Here is a 21,371-nt window from a genome sequence, read left to right as displayed (position 1 = left end):
CCGAAAGAGAGCCTACTAATATAATCCAAGAGGTCAGCGATCTTTCGTAACCAAACTTTATATTCTTCTGCTCCCCATTGTTGTTATTATTATTATCATTATATTTAAACCCGATGCGAACATTGCGTAAATCGCTTAGCAACGCAACTGTAATTCATCATTAAACAAAAACCAAAAACAAAAACAAAACGCTTGCTTGATTGCTTCTTCTGCACACTCGCATCTCATCAGAGCGTGCGTGTATAAATCATTTGCATAATTATACGTTTTCGTTACGGCGATCCATGAAAAATCAATAGACGAAATCGTAATAGGATATAATTAATACGAGAGAGGAAAATAACGATGAACGAGATTTGCATATTGGGAGAGGTTATTGCCGGCGACGAAATCAACGATTTTGTAATACATTTAGAAAGAAATACGAGGAAAACTCGAGTCAATCAAAATTCCATTCATTACGCGACGATTCCCAGAATAAAGGCGTACTTTTCCGTTCCCTCTTGTTCTTGTAGTCGACGAATCTCCAACGGGATATTACGAAACGTACCGCAATTCCACTGAAACTGGTCTAACAAAATTTAAAAGAAAAAAAAAAACCTCATAGAGCAGCTACGCACAAAACTCGTTTCATTACAAAGCGATAACAATTGGATTGAAAACATAAAAAAAGAACTATAACAAACGAAACGGGTTATGACGACAATCATAAAATAACAAGCACAATCGATTTTCATTAGACGATTCTACAAATTACGCTTTTGTCGTTCAACAATTTGAAAGAAGCAAAGAAAATGAAGATACAGTCTCAAACGGATAATTCTAAATATTCAAATGTAGGTGGTGGAAAAACGAAGGTCGACAATAGTAATAATAATAATGTTAGTAAGAGGTCCACGACATCCGCGTTTTCTCTGGCTAATTTTCTAAATTTAGAAATCCGAGGGCATTCGAAAACTCGAGCCTCGAAACAACCGATCGCGAATTCCTTCGCATGTTTTTGTTTCGTTTTCGAAAGACAATAACAATCAAACAAACAAACGAACGAACGAATAAAAGGAGTAAAAAGCAAAGGAAAAATGCAAACCGAGAAGGATTACAACCGAAAGCCGCGAGCGCAATTAGCAGTTTCTTCGAGTTGAAAGGAAGCCGCTAAGTGCGCTTATTTTTGTGTAAATTTACTTAAATTCGCATCTCACAAGATGTATTCGTTTCTCTCCATTCACAAAAAGCAAACTACGGAAATAGGTTAACGTTGACATTGATATCTTCGTTAAAATAATTAAGTGGATGAAAGAAACGTAGCTTTTAACTAGAGACGAATTCATTAATATTGAAAGGTTTAGTAAACTATCTAGAAATATTGATGTTTAAAGTTTGATTAAACAATACAGCAATAATTATTAAAAGTAGATGTACTAGTTGAATAATTGGCTACAATTATTATACAAGATAACTGTATAAATTAATTATATATTAGTTAAATTATGGAAATAGTCCGGAAATGCAATAGAAATTATAATTACAAGAAAATTGCAGAACCTACGAATGATGTATCATACTTTGAAGTGTTTGAATCTTTTGAGAACTGAGGAGGCCGAGAGATTGCGAGAGCTGCTGCTGCTGCTGCCTCCTTCTTCTCTGCTGGATCAAACAGCAGTTCTCTCTGTTGGAAATCAATCGTCGTGCAACGGTCATAGACGTCTTGTATTTTCGCATTGGGAAAGAGGAAGGAGAGGTGAATCAGTCTATGAATGTGTACACTTACATAGAGGAGAGAGGAAAGATACATGCATGCACGGAGGACGGATTTGCATATAAATGAATATCATCTGGCGCGGTTTTTGTGGATGGCCAAGAAAGCCAGCGAATCGCGACCCATTTGCAATTGTAATCCGCGTACGTTTTCCCACACGGCACTTCCGTCATCGAATAAATTTCTCGCGGACACAAAAATCAAAAACCAAAAGGAAAAAGGAGGAAAAACGAATCCTCCGTGAAGAGAAGAGGAGTAGGTAGGAGTGAAACGGAGAGACGCGAGGTCGTGGCAAACGGAACAGAAATGCAGATTTCTAGCAGGCGGCGTTGATAATAAGCGACAGGCGAAGACCAAACAGAAACAGAAGAAACATAAACAAAAGGAAACAAAGTGAAACAAAAACGTAAACAGGAACAAAACAAGCGAGGAAAAGCAACGACCGCGCGAAACTTGCGACATAACTGTGCACTCTGAAACGCAAATTTCATCGATTTATCGTCGGCGATTTATCAGCAAAAGCAAATTGCCGACATAAATTATTAGGAGAAACTGCACCAGGATGTAGTAGCCTGCCGCTTCTCGTTGCTGAACGGGACAGACGGACGCACGACACGATACGAAAGGTGCCAATACTATTTTACAACTCGTTTCTTTGCTTCCCCGATCACCCAAACATATTGCACATCATCATGAGCCAAAATACTAATTTGTAACATCGATGATTAATGGCACAATTCTACAGATTAACACTTTGTTTGTCGACATTAACTAATATAAAGATTACATCACTAACGAAGTTGAAAACGATTTGGACGTATCAAATTCGTTCAATATGATTGTATTAATACTATTGTTCTAAGTGCATACAGTTTTAGAGAAATTTTGGAAAGTTGAAATCTTTTTACAACAACAACAAAAACTGTACATTTTCACGTACTTGTAAACTGTCACGATCGACACATTTGTATACGGAAACTGCTTATTAGAAGTGAAACTGTAACTTGTGATTGCGCAATTGCAGCACACGACGAAAAAATTAAACAATTCACTGATCTCCTCCATTTGTTAAGTTCAAACATAATTGTTAAATCGTGTAGTTCAAAGTTGAAACAATAACAATTAATTGAATAAATCAATAAATCGCGCAACTACTTGATTGTCGTATTTTAATTGTATATTTTTACATTGAAAATACTAAATTCAAAATGATGTGAATTAATTAAAATATCAATGTCCATATCAATTCAATTGAAATAAATTATCGAAGTAGTATAATATTCGAATTATGTAAATCCCATTAACTAAATTCAAATGAAATGAATGGTTTACAAACAATTTCCTTTCATGAATGATGCGTCCTTTCTAATAATAACTAGCTTGTAAACTTAGTTGTAGGTAGATTACTTTACGCGGTACTTGCCAAGTAACTTGCAAAAGAAATGACAGGCTTAATGGTTAATGGAGTATGCAAAGTGGGTTGCCGTGTTTTCTCTCAGGTGAGAGGTAGGATACGTTTCATGCTATGGCGCCAGAGGCGTCGGTGGGTATAACGCGACGTCAGCCGACTCGCGAACCACGTGGTCCAACGTACATAACCTGCGTACTGTGCGCCGATATTCGCTAGAAGGGGCGTCGCGACGCTCATCGTTCGATGCGAAACAAAAATACGACGCGAATGGCATCCTCCGTCTGTATGTCAATACTCACTCAATGATGCCAGTTTCTCCATTTCTTCTGCCGCCGTTGACGATGTTCCGTTTCTGTTGCTGCTGCTGCTGCTACCGACGTTTCTTCTTACTCCTCTTCCACTTTTTTTTCTCCTTATAAATTTAGTTTTGCTGCTGCCGTCGAGTGTATTTTTATCCTTCGTCCTTGCCGCTTCAAATCTGACTATTTGCACACATTCATTGAGACTCTCCTCGCATTCGCACCGCACTCCTCACAGGATTGTATAAACAACACACAGCCTGTGCCCCTGGACGATCCGCGGTCAGCTCGAACGGTTGCAAACGATTTTTTTTTCCTTCTTTCTTTCCTTCGGAGGACAGGACAACAACCGTCAACAAAAAAAAGCTGTGGCAAATTTTGGTCTCCTTCTCCTCCTTCGTCGGGGACGACACACGCAACGCAGACTTACTCTCACACAAAAATAACTCTTTCGGTCGGCGCGACTAAAAAAGAAAAAAAAGAAACAATTCGGAATGTTTGAGAAATTCTGCTGTCTGCACATATGCACGCAATTCGCGCGCGTATTCATTTTCATTTACAATTCCTCCCCCTATCCAACAAAGAAAAACGCAGATCCGACCCTGGCCTCTCCTACGCATAAACAAAGAGCAACATCCAAAATTCGTCATCTCCATGGAGACGCAAGCGTCGGATCTGCGGCGCGATGACGTGAACTGTGGTCAAACAAATGAAACAAACGAAAGTAAAAGCCACGTATTATCGAGTATATAAACAATTCGTTTGCGCAAACAAAAGAGCGCTATTTTTAGATTCGTTTATTTTAAGTTGCGATAGCAACGTTATTATTATTATTTCGTGCATTCGTAAATATAGCAATGAAATAAACATTGATTTTCAAATAAAATAAGTAATATTTATATAAAGTCCTGAAAACGTATCATTTGCAAAACGAGAAATGCATTGCGTAAATCGGCAGACGCGATGCCATCTGTCGTCGGGAAAGCGATCGCACGCACGTTCGTAACACTTAAATCTGACAATAAGTTACGTTCTATTTGCGATTAGTTCAGTCGGAATTCGAAATTTTCTATTCAAATTGGATGGCAGGAAGAACATCGGGTGTTCCTCAGATTCTGCTGCCGTCGTTTTTCCCATAACGTAAACAGTAAACAGAACGTAATCCAATCTAATCGCGAAACGCGTCGATTACTTAATGGGTCAAGTGTAAAGTGCATTATAAAGAATTGATGTATTTAAGTGGGGTTTTCGGATAACGATGTAATACTTTGTATTATAACATTTTCGTTATCTTCCGTTTGGACAAAGAGAGAGGAGACATTTCCAAATATTATTATAGTTTCGAAGCCTAAACAAATTGTTTACAAAAATAATAATACAAATGAAATAATACACCGAAATCTATCAAATGAAAAGCGAAGCGATATTTTATATCTATCTTTTGCAATAGAATTTTTCTATGCGTTATCTAAAGTGTGCTCGTGTACACACGCATCTATTTTTAACTCTTGGCATTTATCACCAATTGGTTCAATTTTATTATTCGCAATTCGATTAACTAAATAACATAAACAATCTAGTAACAACGTAAACACGAAAACAATTCGAATCAGAGATGATAATGTTGCGTGTGTCACAATTCCATACCGAATGGAAACGTACAATTAAAATCAATCAATTAAACTCAAAGAAAGTGTAACTAACGCTTTTAATCCACTCAAGTAACTAATTTTGCGCTTATAAAAACCATTTCGTTAAATTGCTATTTTTCCAAGAGGCTTTCTAATTTAAAATACTTTCGTGCGTATCATCGATTAATACACAACATCTGCTACTTAACGTTTTGATTATTCGAATGAAAATAGGTCCACTTCTTTATAATCATCAATTGAAAAACTCTTTGCATTGCTTTCATTTTGAAATAAACTTATACTATTTACTTAAAACTAAATAATAACTCCCATATTCACCTGTATGCACTCTCGATTCGCCTCAACTATTTGTTACTAGATTAGTCAGTGTCGTAGATTTGAATACGCACGAGCCGAACACCAAACGGATTTTGAGTTTCGTCTGTTGTTTCTCATCGGACCTTATCTAAACTCGTCACAACAGTCTCTTTCCATCTTCGTCATTTTCGTGATTTTCTTTATTCGGGTGCAAAGTGCGAACCGAACGAAATCCACATCAATTTCAACGACGACATTATTCGTTATTTTCTTTTTCTCAGAACGCATCGAACTTAAATTAAATTACACGACCAATTTACGCTAATCTGTTATTCGTTTAAGGCGTTTTCCCCATTTCCGATATGGAAAATTGCGTAGATTCGACTGCGATCAAAGATTGCTTTTGCAAATTTCAATAATTTACTCATTAATTCTGCCACTCTTCACTCTATTTGCAATTTACAAACGTTATTGCGTGACCGAACAAATGCAAAGAAGAAAAAAAAGAAATAAACGATTCGTTGTTTCATTTAAACTATTCAACATTAAATCTAATACATCGATCGAGCAAAAGAACGATCAGAAAAAACAAATCGAGTGGGCGGAGGGACTTGGGTCAATAGCCTTTTGTTTTAGACTATCCAGATGAAATCTGTTTTTTTTTTGTTGTTACCTACGCGATTCGCGTATAATAAAATAATTAGTTCTACCGACGAAACGAAACACTATAAATTGTGGAATAATTGATTTAAATTTAAATAATTTCTAAATGATTTTGCATCATAAATTAGTAAATGAAACATTTCATTATGAATAAATTGCATTCATGTCTAATAGTTTTATACTTGTTTTTCTATGTAGAACATTAATAACTATTTTGCATAAGCAAACAGTCAAAGTTTAGTGAATCTGTTTGAATATTCACGAGCTTCACGAGTTATAATTAATGAAGAGAGTATTTTTACACATTTTGGAGCCTTGAATGAGCGACCGAAATTAACCCGCAAGGTGAAGCGAGCCGCATACAAATAAAAAAAAATAGGATCTCAAAACGTATACGCGCTTTCATTCACATTGCACGAGATCAAAAAGCGTGGAAGAAACGCATTTAAACGGATTTATCGTCCGACAGATAGATACCAATGGACGCGGTTGAAAAGGATACGGGTTTAGTCTACAAAAATTAAACCCAAAACAGACAAAAGCGATTAAGTTAAATGCGAGATACATAAATATGCATACGATTCCGTAAGCAAATTTCATTTATCGTCGTTGCCTGCATGAAATGCTTTCAACTGCAACTTGCTTCGATTGAATTAATCAACGGTAATAACTGTAGATCTGTCCGCATTTTACAAATGATTTCCCATTTTGTATTTACAAATGTATTTGTATCGCGTTGAACACTTAATTGAAACATGACGCTGTTCAAAGTAAACTTTAGATTCCTTTTTGTATATTAACTATCGATTATTGAAATGATTCTAGTGTTTACAATATATTACGAAAATACTGCGAAAGGATGTGTATGCAACCAAACTTTCGCTGTAAATACTTAAAGCTTCATTTCAAACTAATCTTAACTATAAATTAAACCCTGCTGTTAATAAAAACAAATAAACATTGGTTAGAGGAAATGTATACTTACGAAATGAGAATACGTCGAATTTATGTACCAGATCCATCGTGACTCTGGTCACGTTCAGTAGAAAGTCGAAAAGGAACATCCCCGTGGCCCGCGTGGATTCCTGCTGCTACTACGTGCGATTACGTGCGGCCACAGAAATTGCCCAAAACGGTCGTTACGAAAAAGGAAAAAAAGAAATAAAATGAAACAAAGTTTCGTGTGCCTCGATTTCCGTTAATTCCGTATTCCGGACATATGGCACGGCACTTTTTCCCCCTTCAACACCCACGCACACTTGAACGAGATATCAATAGAATCTCACGCACTTGCAACGCGCACTCGGATGGAAACCAAACAGAAAAACACAATTGGAATAACAAAGGACAACACCTCAGGAACCACCTGAAACAGAGACAAGACGTTGTAGAACAGTTGTAAAATGGTACGGTAAAAAAAGACGAAGACGATGGTAATAATAATATAAAAAAAAAACCTATGCATAAAGAGGTCGCAGGAATGAAGAGGAAACGTGATGAATGAATAATTCGTGACGTGCTCGAATAATGTAGTAGTAATCAGATGACGGGGCGCCGCGACGTAAATGAAAAAAAAAATCAATTGTCGGATAGCGTAGAGCGCCGCAATCGATAAAGGCCCATCTGAAATTGTTGTTCTCCTCTCACCTGCACAGAATCAGTCCCTAAAATCCTCAATATGAACACTCGAATTACACATAATCTTTGCTTTGGATCACCTTTTTTGATCACCGGGTGAAATTTTATGTGGAGTAAAACGCTTCGGACGCCCCGGGGTCCGTGGAGCGTACTAGTTGGGAAAAAAGCCCCAAGAAACCGAACCGAATAACACGGAGCACCCTTCGATGCGCAAACTCACCCTCGTTCCTTGCCGAAGACACCCTCTCATTTCGTGACAACACGATCGTCTCCTCCATTCGCGTCCCGATTTTCTCAAAAAAACTCTTCCTCTTCGCAACAGCAGCAAAAGTTGGATTTCTCGGGTCTTCGTTTCTGCGCTTTATTGCTTATTTGATTCCGCGCCGGGCGAATGCGGTGAGGGATGTTTTGCGCGCTGGTGGCGCACCCCGTCCAAACGAAAGATTCGATGACGTCACCGAGGCCCCGGGGCCGGCCCGATCGATATCAAGCAGGTGACGTTCGCGTCACCCCTTCACCCGCACTCTCCCTCTTCCCTATACAATCGAACCCCACCCCCCATGAAACAAGACATTCGTGGATCGAAGACCACGTGGTCTCATCCTGCCAACAACCACCCCCCCTGTCACAGATCACGCCACTACAACGACGCACCCCCATTGACGCAACTGCGAACACACACAATATTCATCCACTTGAAACAAAAGAGCTTTTCATTCTTACCTAATTCAATAAAACGACGATCACCCAACTTTTGACATTCGCATTTCGAAATTCCCATTCAAAACAGCAACAAACTAACACAATTCTTCACTCTAAACGCAATAACAATAATTACTATTTAATTCATACAACAGAAAATAACACCTCACCTGTTCAACAAACGTGAATCACTCTTGTTTTCGGCATCGCTTTACGCGTCAGAAAATCGATTCATTTCACCCGCAACTTTTGACGTGACGCATTTTTAAGTTGCCCCCATTGTAAACAAAACACCATCAATTGTTTGTTACCAACTGGGACCACTATAATAAAACACTAATAACCGTAATTAGTAATTAAAAGAAAAACACATTAAATTATTAGAATATTAGAATTCTCACCTGATTCGAACGCACAAATTAGATATTCACATTTCAAAGTTTCCTCCCTCACAAACAAAACAGCATCAATTGTTTGTAACCAAACTTCCATCCAACCTCATCTTAATTTGCAAAATCAATTACTTCAATATTACAATCCTAATTCATTTAATAACTAAATAAAATTTTTGTAAAAATTCTCACCTTGATCTTCATTTTACGCACAAATTGAATGTTTCTCTTCAACAGACTCAACTTTTGACGTCCACTCGTTTAACATTTTCATTGTTAAACAAAAGCAACAGCAATTGTTTTTAATCAGCCGCGCATGATATGCAATATCAATTCGCATCCTGGCACACTTCAATTGCCCTCAATAAAAAATCGTTATTTTATAAATAAACATTTTCTTCAATTTGAATTATGTATAAATATTAAAAAAAAAATCTTATTTATTCAAAGATATTGATCATTATTATTGACTAATTTGAAGGATTCAAATACAAACTTATGAAAAATTAAATTATATCGTGATGCGAGTACGAACGTATTGATTTTAATTAGATTGTGTGGGATTAAACGAGTGAGCGTCATCAAATCTAAATTAATTATTTGATTTTCGTGACGTCCAATCGAATCCAATTAAAAAAAAACACGAGTTAGGCAATTTGCTATAAGAGTTGCCTGCAAATTTTAATTGTATTACGATTTAATTATAACATTGATTATTTATAATAATGCATTTTTTGTTGTTGTATTATTGTTTTCTTGTTGTAATTAGAATTGCATTTCATTGATTTATTATAAAAAAAATAATAATTATTATGTAACAGTCATTTGATATAGGCAGATATCTTATCATGTGTATTTTGGGTTGCTTGTAATTTTATTGCACATAAAATTCAAGGGTTGTCATCGTTGCCATAGTTACATGAAATTTGTACAAATTCGTTTCGGTTGCTATCGTGATTACTAGGGACGCTTGAATTATGATTACTTTAGTATAGGGTGTAAATTAAAGCTATATTTTATTTGAAATATATGTGAATTATCGACATCCGCATTCTGCAACGACCATATCCTTGTAGGCGTACCGGTACGTCAGGACGCCGCGCTCGTCTACGTAGAGAATGGAAATCGGGTTGAGCTTGGTTGGAACGCAGCAGGACCTGGTGGCCCTCAGAGGTGATATACTGTGCACCAAGGATTGGACGATCGCGTGTTTCGTTGGTGTCAGATGATCGGTCAACGGGTAAAAGCACTTTCCCACGCACTGAAACGCCTGAAGAAAAAATGTTGAAATAATCAAGTTAAAATTAACTAATCAAGTTTACTTCGTAACCACTTGGCTGGACGATCCAACTGTCGTAATCGATCTCTGCAAAATCGACGTAAAGCGGTCTCCGCCTGCAACCGTTCTTGTACTTGGATTTCCTCTTTCCGTCGTCCTCGAATTCAATCAACGAGCGTTTCCTCCTCGGGTTACCATGGCAATTGTAGGATAACAGCAGGACGGGGTAGCTGTGCTCGCCGTGGACGTCGTCCTCTGGGAGCAACGTCAATTTTATCGCTTCCAGCGAGAGCACCACCTTCAAATGGCCGCTACCGTCACGTGACAGTAGAGCTTCGACCGGATTCGTCAAATTGATGGAGAGCCACGTGTTATTGGACGGTCGTATTCTGAATCGGTTCAGATACAGCAAATCGCCGTCCGCGTGATCGTAGATCGACAGTTTCAATAGTTTTTCTAATGCTAAATGACAAACGAAAACAAAATCAATTCACAATAACGACGGAGTAAACAAAATGGTGGATTCATGTGTTTTGGTTGCTATGATAACGTTAAATTCTTCATTATATAAATAAATAATTTTATTTCCATAGCAACGGATAAATTAAAAACATATTTATGTTTTGACTAGTGTTAAATAATTAATGAATTAATCGTTAATTATATTTGTAGTTATTGAATTTACCATAGCAACTGTGTATTTTTTGTCATTGTGTTCAGTGTAAGCACATTACTTTATAGAATTCACCATAGCAATGGTTGAATTGTTATTATATTTTGTTGTTGTCATGGTGAGTGTAAACAGATTACTTTGAGATTTGCGTTCGTCCATGACGGTGAGTATTCTGAGCTCCGCGCTGAAGAACTCTTCGTCCTCGTTCGCACTGGGAACGTCGAAGATCAAGTAGTGTTTGTCGTGATCATCATCGTCGTCGTCATCTTCGTGACTTCCCGAAGATTTGGGTATGACGCTGCGCACGACGTCGGGGCCGTCGCTTCCGTTTCTGCTCTGATGGTAAAGATCGAGCATGAATTTGGGCACGTGCTGCTTGATCTTCGTCCTCCGACCGGCCCTTCCGTCTTCGCCCCAGAGGATGATCCTGACGCAGAGGATGATGCCCACCACGGAGGCCACGAACGCCGCCCACTTCCACATCGCGAATGCCACCTTCCGATGATGACCATCATCGTCGTCCACTCGAACCGGAGAGTTTAAAAATACCTAATTTCTTCACCTAATTTTAGAACACCTCTCCAGGTCCATCAATCCACAATCATAACCACTCGACTTTTAATTAATCATCTCTACATTTCGTGCTATCCTTTAAAGCAAATTTTACTTATCCACGGTTAACATTAACTTAAATGTTATCGAATTACTCGAAAACTGATAGAGGTCCAGGTGATAATGAATACTAAAATTAAAGCTACAACTATAAAGAGTACAATAAGTATAAGTTAATCATTCCAACTAAAAAAGTTTTCGTACAAATACACTTTCAAAATTGATTATTGAAAAGTTATTTTAAACGCGTCTTCAAATTTTATAAAATTACACGAAATCCATGGAAGCTCCAGGTGCTATTAAAAATGATTATATAAGTTAAAATTGTAGAGAACAATGAGTGCATATTTATATTAATGCAACTTTGACGTTTATTGTGTAATTTAACATAAACATATGATTTTGTTTTAATCTATATATTATATAGCATGAGTTTGATATAGGCCACCCACAAGACACGCACGCACTATTATAATTCATATCAATTATAGATTTTATTGATTATCTATTGTAATTCTCTATTACAATACGAAACATTTATATTATTTATTCTTCTCTTATTTACATTATTGTGATTTTGTTAAATTCTATTTCCAATAGGAAACCTGCGAACCTTCAAGTTCGATTTTAATTTCTAATTTGATTTCAAGTTGGCAAGTTTGAATTCGAATCAGTTGGCAACTGCGGTTGCGCTGAGCGACTTACTCAGTCGTCGTTTGGCCTCGGTTGTTTTTGAGTGTGTTCCCGTTTTGAACATTCAAAATTTGTTGTGTAAACTATTCGAATCCAGTGAATTATCCCGTATTTCGTGAAATCCATCATGAGAGATCACAGTCCAATTGGATTTTGGTTATTCGCAGTGAGTAATTACATCTTTTTGTAACTAAAATAAAAATGTTCGCATCTCCGCTGTATATTCTAAATTTGTTAATTTTTCTATTCGATGCGTTTTAATTCAAGTTTGCATTGTATCGTTCACATTTGTGGTTTAATAAGACGCAAATTTGTTAGAAATTGAGACGATTTCAAAATGGCGCGAGGACGCTTCTTTTTTTGTTTTATGCAGCAACAACGCATTCTTTTTTTTTTTGCAATAATTAACTGCAACGAAGTTGGCACCACAACAGCGCCCTCATTTGCCTTCTCGAAGTTGCATCTTCTCGCTAAATTTATCATACGTTCCTTAATCTATGTTATTTAAATGAAATTGATTATTTGCATGTTAATTATTTGAATAATCCTATGATTGTTCCATCTACAATGCGGTAGCGCAATCAAAATCCACCAGGTCGGTATACTACTGGTGGCCTAACATAACTTGCTGCTTTTCTTTCGCAGCTGATGTTTTTGGCGGGAAATTATTTGCTGGGAACAAATTAAATAACCTAATATAAACGAACAATGTCGTTTGTTTATAGTCCTCGTTTATTATTTATATCGTACAATTTATAATTGAAAATAAGTGTTGGATTCCCACCATGGACGAATACGAGGAGTTCGATGAATTCGAGGCGATGTACGCCGACGATCTGGAGGCCCTCCGAGATCAAGGTTATAATTGATTCATTGATTAATTGATATTTCGATCAAATTTGAATGAATGTCGTTACAATTTGTTTTCGTGGCTTCCATGTTGTTGGTTGCTAAGTAATAGTGTTGTTGATTAAACTGTCATTGCTTCTGTTGATCCTGTAAGTTGTTAATTTATTGTTATGATAATAATTGTTTGTTGAACTTATTTCAGATTACGACGAGGTGCCTGCGAGGAAACAATTGAATGTGGCGAAGGAAAAACCTGCGGAGTCTCAAGATCTCTTCGACGATGACGATTTCGAGCAGGTCCCGGAGGTGGCGGTATCGCAGAAATCTCAGGTATCGAAGGGTGGTCAGTCGCAGCAATTGTTCGGCGATGAATTCGGAGCCTGCTCGTCCCAACAATCGAGAAAGTTCCAGTCGCAAAAGTCTTTCGAGGACGAGTTTGAGCCGTTATCGTACGAAGTCGAGAAGCAGCCGAAGAAGCGAACGATCCGCGCGCTCTTCGGCGACATCGACGATATCATCGAGGATGAAATTCAGCTGCCGAAACCGAAGAAGTTGAAAGATACTGGAGCTGTGGAGGAACGTCTGGAGGAGTACGCGATGATTGAGCACATCATCGAGCTGCGGCGATTGGCCAAAGCTAAATCCGACCCGCTGGCCGTCTTCTCCGGAAGCTACGACCTCTGCACGGAGAACTTCCGCGATAATATTAGTTACATAGAGCCGAAGTACACTGCCATCAGTATCGTCAACTGGGAGGGTGTGAAGATTTATTTACGATTCCACTCGGAGCAGTTTCAGCGCGAAGAGATGCAAAGGTTCCGCAGTGATTTAGACTCGGCCGCCATCATGGGTGAAGGATTCAAGCGCACCATGGATGAGGCTAAGGAAATTGTAAGTGTTTCATTTCACTAAAACAATCTAGATTTTTGAAAATTTAATTAATTACTTTTTCAGTTGTCCAAAGAGTGCAGAGAATCGAACAATGTTGAAGAAGCGACGAAGGCGATCGAGGAGGATAAGAGCTTGCTTTGGGTGGATCTGTATAAGCCGAGGAAATATTTGGAGCTGCTCTCAGACGAAAGCACTAACAGAACGTTGCTCAAGTGGCTTAAACTCTGGGATAAGATCGTGTTTAATAGGCGACCGAAGGTTGTGCCAAAGAAACCTCAAGAAGAGGGTAAATTCAAGAATCGTTTCGAGTTGAATTTAGAGCTGGACGAGTCTGGGCGACCTCAACACAAGGTTGCTCTACTGTGCGGTCCTCCGGGTCTCGGGAAGACCACGTTGGCGCACATGGTGGCCTCGCACGCCGGCTATAAAGTTATAGAAATCAACGCTTCAGATGATAGAAGCGCGGAGAGTTTTCGGACTTCCCTGGAGAACGCAACGCAAATGACGTCGGTGCTGGACAGCGAGAAGAGACCCAACTGTTTGGTGTTTGATGAAATCGACGGAGCACCAACAGCAAGCATAGATTTTTTAATTAAATATGTGAATGGTGCGTATGTGAGTAAAAGCAAGAAAGGCAAAGCCCAGAAGGGTAGCGTGTTGAAGCGACCGATAATCTGCATATGTAATGACGTGTATGTCCCTGCTCTGAGGGCGCTCCGACAGATCGCCTTCGTGGTCCATTTTCCTCCTACGAAAACAGCACGTTTAGCTGAACGACTGAAGGAAATCTCGAATAAGGAGAGAATCAAAACCGATCTGGGAACGCTGATGGCTCTGGGCGAGAAATCGAGCAATGATATCCGCTCGTGCCTCTCGTTTCTTCACTTTTTCAAGTTCCAGAAAAACTTTGTCACATTGTCGGACGTGCAGAAGACCAGCATCGGGCAGAAGGACATGCAGAAGGGGCTGTTCAGCGTTTGGCAGGACATCTTCGAGATCGAACGGCCCAAAGCCAAGGGCGATCTGGTGACGTTGGGCAGCCGTTGGAATAAAGTGGTGTCGACGATTTCGGCCTTCGGCGACTACGAGAGGGTGGCGCAGGGCGTCTTCGAAAACTACCCCACCATGCAGATCAAAGATTCCACCCTGAACTCCACGTGTCTAGCTTTGGAGTGGTTCTGCTATTCGGATATTATAAGCACGCAGATCGCAACTCTGCAGAATTACTCGCTCACCGGTTACCTCCAGTTCGGTTTCGTCATGTGGAACTACGCTTTCGCAAGCTTCCAGAAGCAGAAGATTACGTATCCAAACGCCGGTGCCAACGTGAGTATTATATATTGTATCAATTTAGATTAGTCCACTTTTCTATGAATTCTAATTACTCATTTTATTACTTGTAAAGTTCAATAATTATTGCTCATGCATATGACATTTCCAAATAATTGTACATCGGTGTAAGCAAGTGATAAGCGATAGCAAACTCTTTGCGAAACGTATCTCGCGTCCGTCTCATTCCCTACTTCTTTTCTTACATTTTTTTTCTCTCTGCATTCTGAGCGGCGTAAATGACTTTTTTAATTATGGATCACGTCTTGGGCAAGGGATATAAAGAGGCTTATTTAACTGGGAATTTCAAACGAGGGCTAATTATTTCCTCCCTTGTGTTGTTCGGGCGGCTTGTTTGCACGGGGCGCGCGTAATAAAAACACATATTCTCAAAAGGAGGAAGGCCGTGGATGGATGCACCTACAACGTCCACTGAAGGAGCCAAGGGAGGATGGGAGATTTAGCAACTCAGTATGAAAGGCGACGGACGTAATGAAAGCCTTTCAATGCACTGCAAAAATAGCTCCCGTTTTTTGTGTGTTTTTGTTTTCGTATTCCTTAATGCAGCCGAGCAGAGCGTATTACAAGGACCCCTGCTTCCTATTTAGTACGCGCGAAACGTTTAATACGATGATCCCCGCGTGCACAAAGCCCTTGACTGCTTTAGCATCACATTTTCCTGCTGCATGCATCTATATGAAACGCTGCTATACTGATACATTCAGTTTGCTACTCATGAAATATTGAATATTCATTATGAAAGAAAAGTAGTTGATTGTTGATTTATTTAAAAGTAGAAGATTAATTTGAATAGGAAATATATAATATTAAATCAATTTGGAATGTGTGTTTCAGGCAAGATCTGGTGCTCTGAAGAGTAAAGCTCTGATGACGGAGGTGTTGAGAGGCGTGCGGCCCGGAACTCGTGTTTTTCTGGGCGGAAAATCCGTGCTGCTCGATGTGTTGCCGCTCTTGTCAAGAATCGTGGTACCAACACTTCGACCTGTGAACCTCCACGTCTTCAGTAAGCAGGAAAAGGACGAGATGGGACGGGTCGTATCCACCATGATTGACTACAACCTGAACTACATACAGGAACGTCAGCAGGATGGCACTTACAGTTTCAATTTAGGTACAAGACATGCTCATTCTCTGCGTAATTATCAAGACGTATTCAAAGTTTGTTTGTTTCAGATCCTGATATTAATGGTCTGGTGAAGTTCCCAAATTCGAGGAGCGATTCTCGACAGCTGACTTACTTCAATAAGCAGCTGATCGCACACGAAATCGAAGTGGAGAAGATGCGGCGCGTTGAGGCCGCCAAATACGTGGATGGAAATCGCGCTCCAACGGAGAAGACCTCCAAGGAGCGCCCGGCTCCTCCACCTAGTGCAAAGATTCCCAAGAAACCGGAAAAGGTAAATTCCAACACGTTATTTGATTGGTCCATTTCTAAGAGTTTAGTTTTTTTTTCCCATTGGCGATGTTCCGTTGGTGCCACTGACGCGAAGCATGTTCAGCTTTCTTGTTTTTCTCGTATCTTTTTTTCTCCTCTCTCGTCCTTCGGATGGCGTTATATCCGAGTTAGTTAAATGGCGTGGTAACTGCCCCCGGCCCGTAAAATACTGCACTCCTGCTTCCGGTATTTGGATATTATTTTATCGGGGCCAGTGAATAGCGGGCACTTCCGCTCTCCTCTCTCTCTACGTTATATTATATCGCCCGCCGGATGCGACCATCCGCGAGAAAAGTTCCTCCGAGATTTATCCTCCTTACCCCCGTTCTTTCTTTCTGCTCTCACTCGTTTTCGCCTATACTTCACTCCCCCGAGTTTATTTTTTTGTATGTTCTACTTTATGTATCTGCGTGTATGTGTGTAAAACAATCTCGTCGCGTAATCTTGTCGGTGATGAATTCAGGATGCGACCATTACTTGTTCTTACCTACAACCACCCCTCTTTTTCATCCGTGTTGTGCCAAAACGGCCGAAATCCTCGCGAAATTGAAAAGCGCATTGCCTTTGGGGAACCGATGCTAGGGGGGCTGGTGGCACGTCCGAAACTACAATCTACGACGTTATCGCGATTAAGGAATTTCAACCTTTAAATTTGTGTATATTTGAGAGCTCGGAAAATGTACGTTATAAAGTAGACTATGTCGGATTAAGCTTATACGTGTTTGGATGGATACTTCATTATATTTTTTTAATATCCTCTCCTCTATTTAAATAGGACGTTATTTTTAAATCTATTGCTAGCTCGTAATGTATACAAATTTATTAAGTTATTTATTCTCAAATTGTATCCATTACGAGAAATGTCAAGTGAAATAAAAGATGGAAGGGAAAAAATACAAAAGCGCTAAGGGTTAGGGGGCGGATGGTCGCATTAAGTGCAATTCATCAACTTATCCTCGGTTGACATATTGATTCCATCCACGTGATTTATTGCATCGGAAGAGCCACCCTCGCTTGTTTCTTTCATTCATACAGTACAAAATCGCAGGTGTCTTGAAAGAATTCCTTCACAATTTACACACATTTTTATATGCGTTTATATATGGTATGTATATTTTTTTTCGTTCACTCCGTCCGTTTCGTTTTAACTCTTCGGATGTAGGGGTTCCTCCCTCTCGTAGCCATTAGCCGGAAAACCGGATCCCATTTATTCCAGCGAAAACTCTTTTATTTAGGTCGTTAAGCAGATGCTTGATTCGCGCATTCCGAATAGAAAAAAAAAAGGAAGAAGAAGAGAGAGGATAATACTGGCGCAAATGTCTCGGAAAATAAATTTCCACCGTTATATTATCCGGGAGATTATTTACTTGTTAGCGCTCTGCTTTTATTGGGCACGGCTTAATGGGTTAACCGCAACCCTCTCTTTCACTCCGCCATCATCATCATCATCCTTTTCCTCCTCCTCTCCGGGGGATATACCGAAGAGATTTTTCCGTTGTCGGGCAGCGCGCTAAGACTAATTACTTCCCACCGCCCGAACGGATTTACTCATTATCCTGCCGTTTTCATTTTCATCCGCAAAAACAATTGCATTTTCCCCTTTTCCTTCTTTTTCTGTTTTTTTTGCTACATTTATATGTGTTTTTCTTTCCACCATGTGGGAGTTAAAGTGTGCGGGTGGAAACGAATGGTCGATGGATGTAGTCCGGGTTTCTCTCTGGTCGAACGGAAATGGCCGTTCGTAAAGAGAGATGTGGAGATATAGAGAGAAAGAGACAGAGATAACACTCACATATCTCAGTGACAGCTTCCGGTTTGCGAGCGCCGCCTCCTTCTCTCCCGCCGCCGCCGCCACCACCTTGATTTATTAGCGAACGGGTCCGTCCCCGAACACAAACTGCCCCTAATCTATTTCCCCGCCGCTCTTTTCATTACGCTCGAGAACCATCCGCCAGACAAATGGACTAAATAGCCCAAACTACTTTAAGCTCACCGACGGCCGTAAAAAGGAAAGAAAGAAATCCGGAAGATATATCTCTGTCAGTGCGGATGAGAGAAGAGAAAGAAATAAAGAGAGAGAGAGAGAGGAGGCAGGAAGGCGAGGCCACTCCATTTTGTTGTTCCTCAACCATGCTAAAATGGACATGCCAAAGATAAAATGATGTATTTCTGCAGAAAATATAATATTTTAAGTGTACTAATATAACTGACATTAATAGGTTTCTTGTAAGCAGTATAATTAAGCATTTGTTGGATGATTTAAAAACAAAACTAATTACATTTTTTTGTTTTGCTTCAGGCCGCACCATTCAACTTTCTGCAGAAAAGGAAAAAGGATTCGAGCAAAACCGGTAATTATCTTCCAAGTTTATCTTCATCGTCAATAACGTTTCGGTTTTGGGAATGTCGTTTACTTTGCAATTGTGTTGATTCCGTTTCGGATGTGAAATGGATTCGGAGGAAACTGAGTTATGGCAACCCTCAGGATTATTATCATCTTCGTTGGGAGAATGAGAAGAGTAAATTAATGAGAGAGAGAGGAGGACAAAGAGATGATCGCGTTTGCGATTTAATTGGCTGCCTACAATTGTGGGTATCGGGCGAAAGCAAACCCACATCGACGATTTCCTGAGGGCGTCCTCCTCTGCTCCAATTAATTATTATCGTATAGCGCAAGATGATGGTGTTTGCGTTGCGATTTGCCGCGGAACGGATGATGGCACGCAATTATTGCGGTTGTTCGAGCGCGCCCTAATCTCGCGGTAATTGTCTCCGGGGTTTCTGGGTTCTCTTCTTTTATTTTGGGTGCGGGCGGTGGTTGGAAGGGGGGTTGATTTTGAGGGTGTACTACGTGTTTGCACAAAGCGATTGCAATTTGCGCACACATACATATATATAAAATAGACGAGACGCGGCCGGAGTTGATTATGTATGATTTCGCAGGATCGGGCTCAGCAGCTTCTTCCGCAGCCGGAGAGGGATCGTCAAAGATGGAAGGGTTAATTTGGTACAAGTACAAGGAGGGACACACGAACGCCGTGCGAAAGAGAGGCCACGTCTCCGATTGGGTGTGATTCGTTTCCAATGGCGACAACAAACCGCGGGGGCTTTGCTGCTGCTGCTGTTTCTTCTTATTTCTCTTGTTTCTCCATAAATTCGGCTTTCTAATCTTTTAGTTGGCCGTAATTCAAACTGGGCAGATGCGCCGCGATTTTCGCCAACTTTAATTGTTCTCCGTTGCCACCTTGATTTATCGCCGCTCCTTAAACTAAAACGCAAACTTTCCGTATCCGACCAATTCCTTCCTTTCATTTCCACCCCCCCCGTATAAACACTTAGCGAGCGAAACTTGTGCGAAGAAAACCGTTTGTTGTTCCTCTTCTTCTTTGATTTATTCATTTGTTTGCGAAAACCTCTCATTACTATATATTACACTTCTTAAACGCACACTCTGTACATAATATTTAATACTTTACTTCTGTTGTTTCATTTCTCCTTCATACACACATTTCCCACTTATTTCTCACGATTACTCTTGTTCTTGTTCATTGTCATAATGAAAAAGTAATTAATAACGAAACAGCGTTACTGTGAATATTACTATATGTTCATAGGTAAGTTTAGAGCTTTTCAGTTTAGGAAATAAGAAGTATTCAAGAAGTAATTTTTTTTCAAAAATATTGTTTTTTTTTTGGTTAATAATTTCTCAAGTAATGAGAATTTTATCGTAAATTGAAAGTAATTTAAGTTTTTTTTTGTAAATAATTTGTTTGCATGTTTCTTTCTAATTACGTAAATTATGATCTATGTAGACTATGTACATATTAATTGGTTGTGCTTGTGTACTTCGTTCGGTGTCAGGTGACGATCGTTTCTCGAGTCACAGGGATTAATAAATTAGATAACGTTTGTAGTAGGCGGTCGGATGAGAGTGGGTTGGGGATGAGAAAGGAAGGGAGGGAACGGGTTGGTTTCGCGTTTGTTTAATAACTGGCGCTGAGTTATGGGAGCAATTGCGAAATTAAATACTCGAGAGTGTATGTACGTATATCTGTACGTGTGTATGTATGGATGTATGTAGTTGTACCTGGTGCAATAATGGAATTGGATGATGCTGTTTGCCGGCTGTAATTTATGGTTATTAATATCTATGGTATTCCAGATTAATTATATACAATCCCACCTCCCATCCCAACCCTAAAAACCACCCTTCCACCCACGCCAACTGCGTCGACATCCGTTCCTGTAAAACTCGCACTCACTCCAACTGTTGTTGTTTGTTGTTGTCGTCGTCTAGATACAATTCATACTTTACGTGCGTGTGCCACCACCACCATCACCATTTCACAAATTACCAAAGTCTGCAAATTCGCCGAAACCAGTTCCTCCTCCTCTTCCCCAGCAATAATTCTAATTATTCGTCCACTCCAAAAACACCCCCACATCGCCGCTGTCCAACGGATGTTCATGCGCGCCACCCCTCCCCTAATCGTCAGCAATTCCCCAGGGCTCGACGCTTTTCCATATTCAATTTCAAACTAATGTCTTTTTTTTTGAAAAAGAATAATCTATGAACTTTAGAAATCAGGCTTATAAATTAATTAATTAATGAATAATGCACAAATTACTTTAATAATTAGTGAAATTAAAAAATAGATTTTTATAGAAATTGAATAGTGATTGAGTGAGTATTTAGTTGTTTTTTATATTTATAAAAGTAAAATACTAAGTTTAGAAATATTGATTAGAATTAGATAAATCAACGTAATTTGCGTATAA

At 39.4% G+C, this 21,371-nt stretch overlaps 3 protein-coding genes across 8 annotated transcripts in view; 1 reads left to right on the top strand and 2 right to left on the bottom strand.

Annotated features, from left to right (window-relative positions):
* LOC108565700 (long-chain-fatty-acid--CoA ligase 6) overlaps positions 1-9,050 on the bottom strand; it is a 27,116-nt gene extending 18,066 nt beyond the window's left edge. Inside the window, exons 1-2 of one of the 6 annotated variants that reach the window (XM_017925281.1) lie at positions 9,003-9,050; positions 7,064-7,444 (exon numbers count right to left, since the gene is read on the bottom strand). In XM_017925281.1, the coding sequence (XP_017780770.1) occupies positions 7,064-7,142 (79 nt within the window). In that variant the 5' untranslated portion in view covers positions 7,143-7,444; positions 9,003-9,050. Of the gene's footprint in view, positions 1-3,466; positions 3,931-5,436; positions 5,537-7,063; positions 7,445-7,725; positions 7,805-7,936; positions 8,126-8,439; positions 8,512-9,002 lie in introns of those variants that run through there. The other 5 variants (XM_017925279.1, XM_017925278.1, XM_017925280.1 and 2 more) reach the window with 5 other exon arrangements.
* Positions 9,051-9,680: 630 nt separating this feature from the next.
* On the bottom strand, positions 9,681-11,432 carry LOC108565699 (dorsalin-1-like). Its single transcript, XM_017925276.1, has 4 exons — positions 10,824-11,432; positions 10,775-10,782; positions 10,133-10,551; positions 9,681-10,080 (listed from the first exon to the last, which is right to left on the bottom strand). The coding sequence occupies exons 1-4, from the start codon at positions 11,243-11,245 to the stop codon at positions 9,847-9,849; spliced, it is 1,083 nt and encodes a 360-aa protein (XP_017780765.1). The 5' UTR covers positions 11,246-11,432; the 3' UTR covers positions 9,681-9,846.
* Positions 11,433-12,773: 1,341 nt separating this feature from the next.
* Positions 12,774-20,067, top strand: LOC108565702 (chromosome transmission fidelity protein 18 homolog). Its single transcript, XM_017925286.1, has 7 exons — positions 12,774-12,925; positions 13,119-13,807; positions 13,871-15,133; positions 15,992-16,268; positions 16,331-16,554; positions 18,892-18,943; positions 19,536-20,067. The coding sequence occupies exons 1-7, from the start codon at positions 12,853-12,855 to the stop codon at positions 19,664-19,666; spliced, it is 2,709 nt and encodes a 902-aa protein (XP_017780775.1). The 5' UTR covers positions 12,774-12,852; the 3' UTR covers positions 19,667-20,067.
* The last annotated feature ends 1,304 nt before the right edge of the window (positions 20,068-21,371 follow it).

The sequence above is a fragment of the Nicrophorus vespilloides genome, unplaced genomic scaffold, assembly GCF_001412225.1.
Source record: "Nicrophorus vespilloides isolate i.1.1-1 unplaced genomic scaffold, Nicve_v1.0, whole genome shotgun sequence".
Taxonomy (NCBI): domain Eukaryota; kingdom Metazoa; phylum Arthropoda; class Insecta; order Coleoptera; family Silphidae; genus Nicrophorus; species Nicrophorus vespilloides.
The sequence above is the reverse complement of the archived record's forward strand: the minus strand, read 5'-3'. Positions and strand labels throughout refer to the sequence as shown.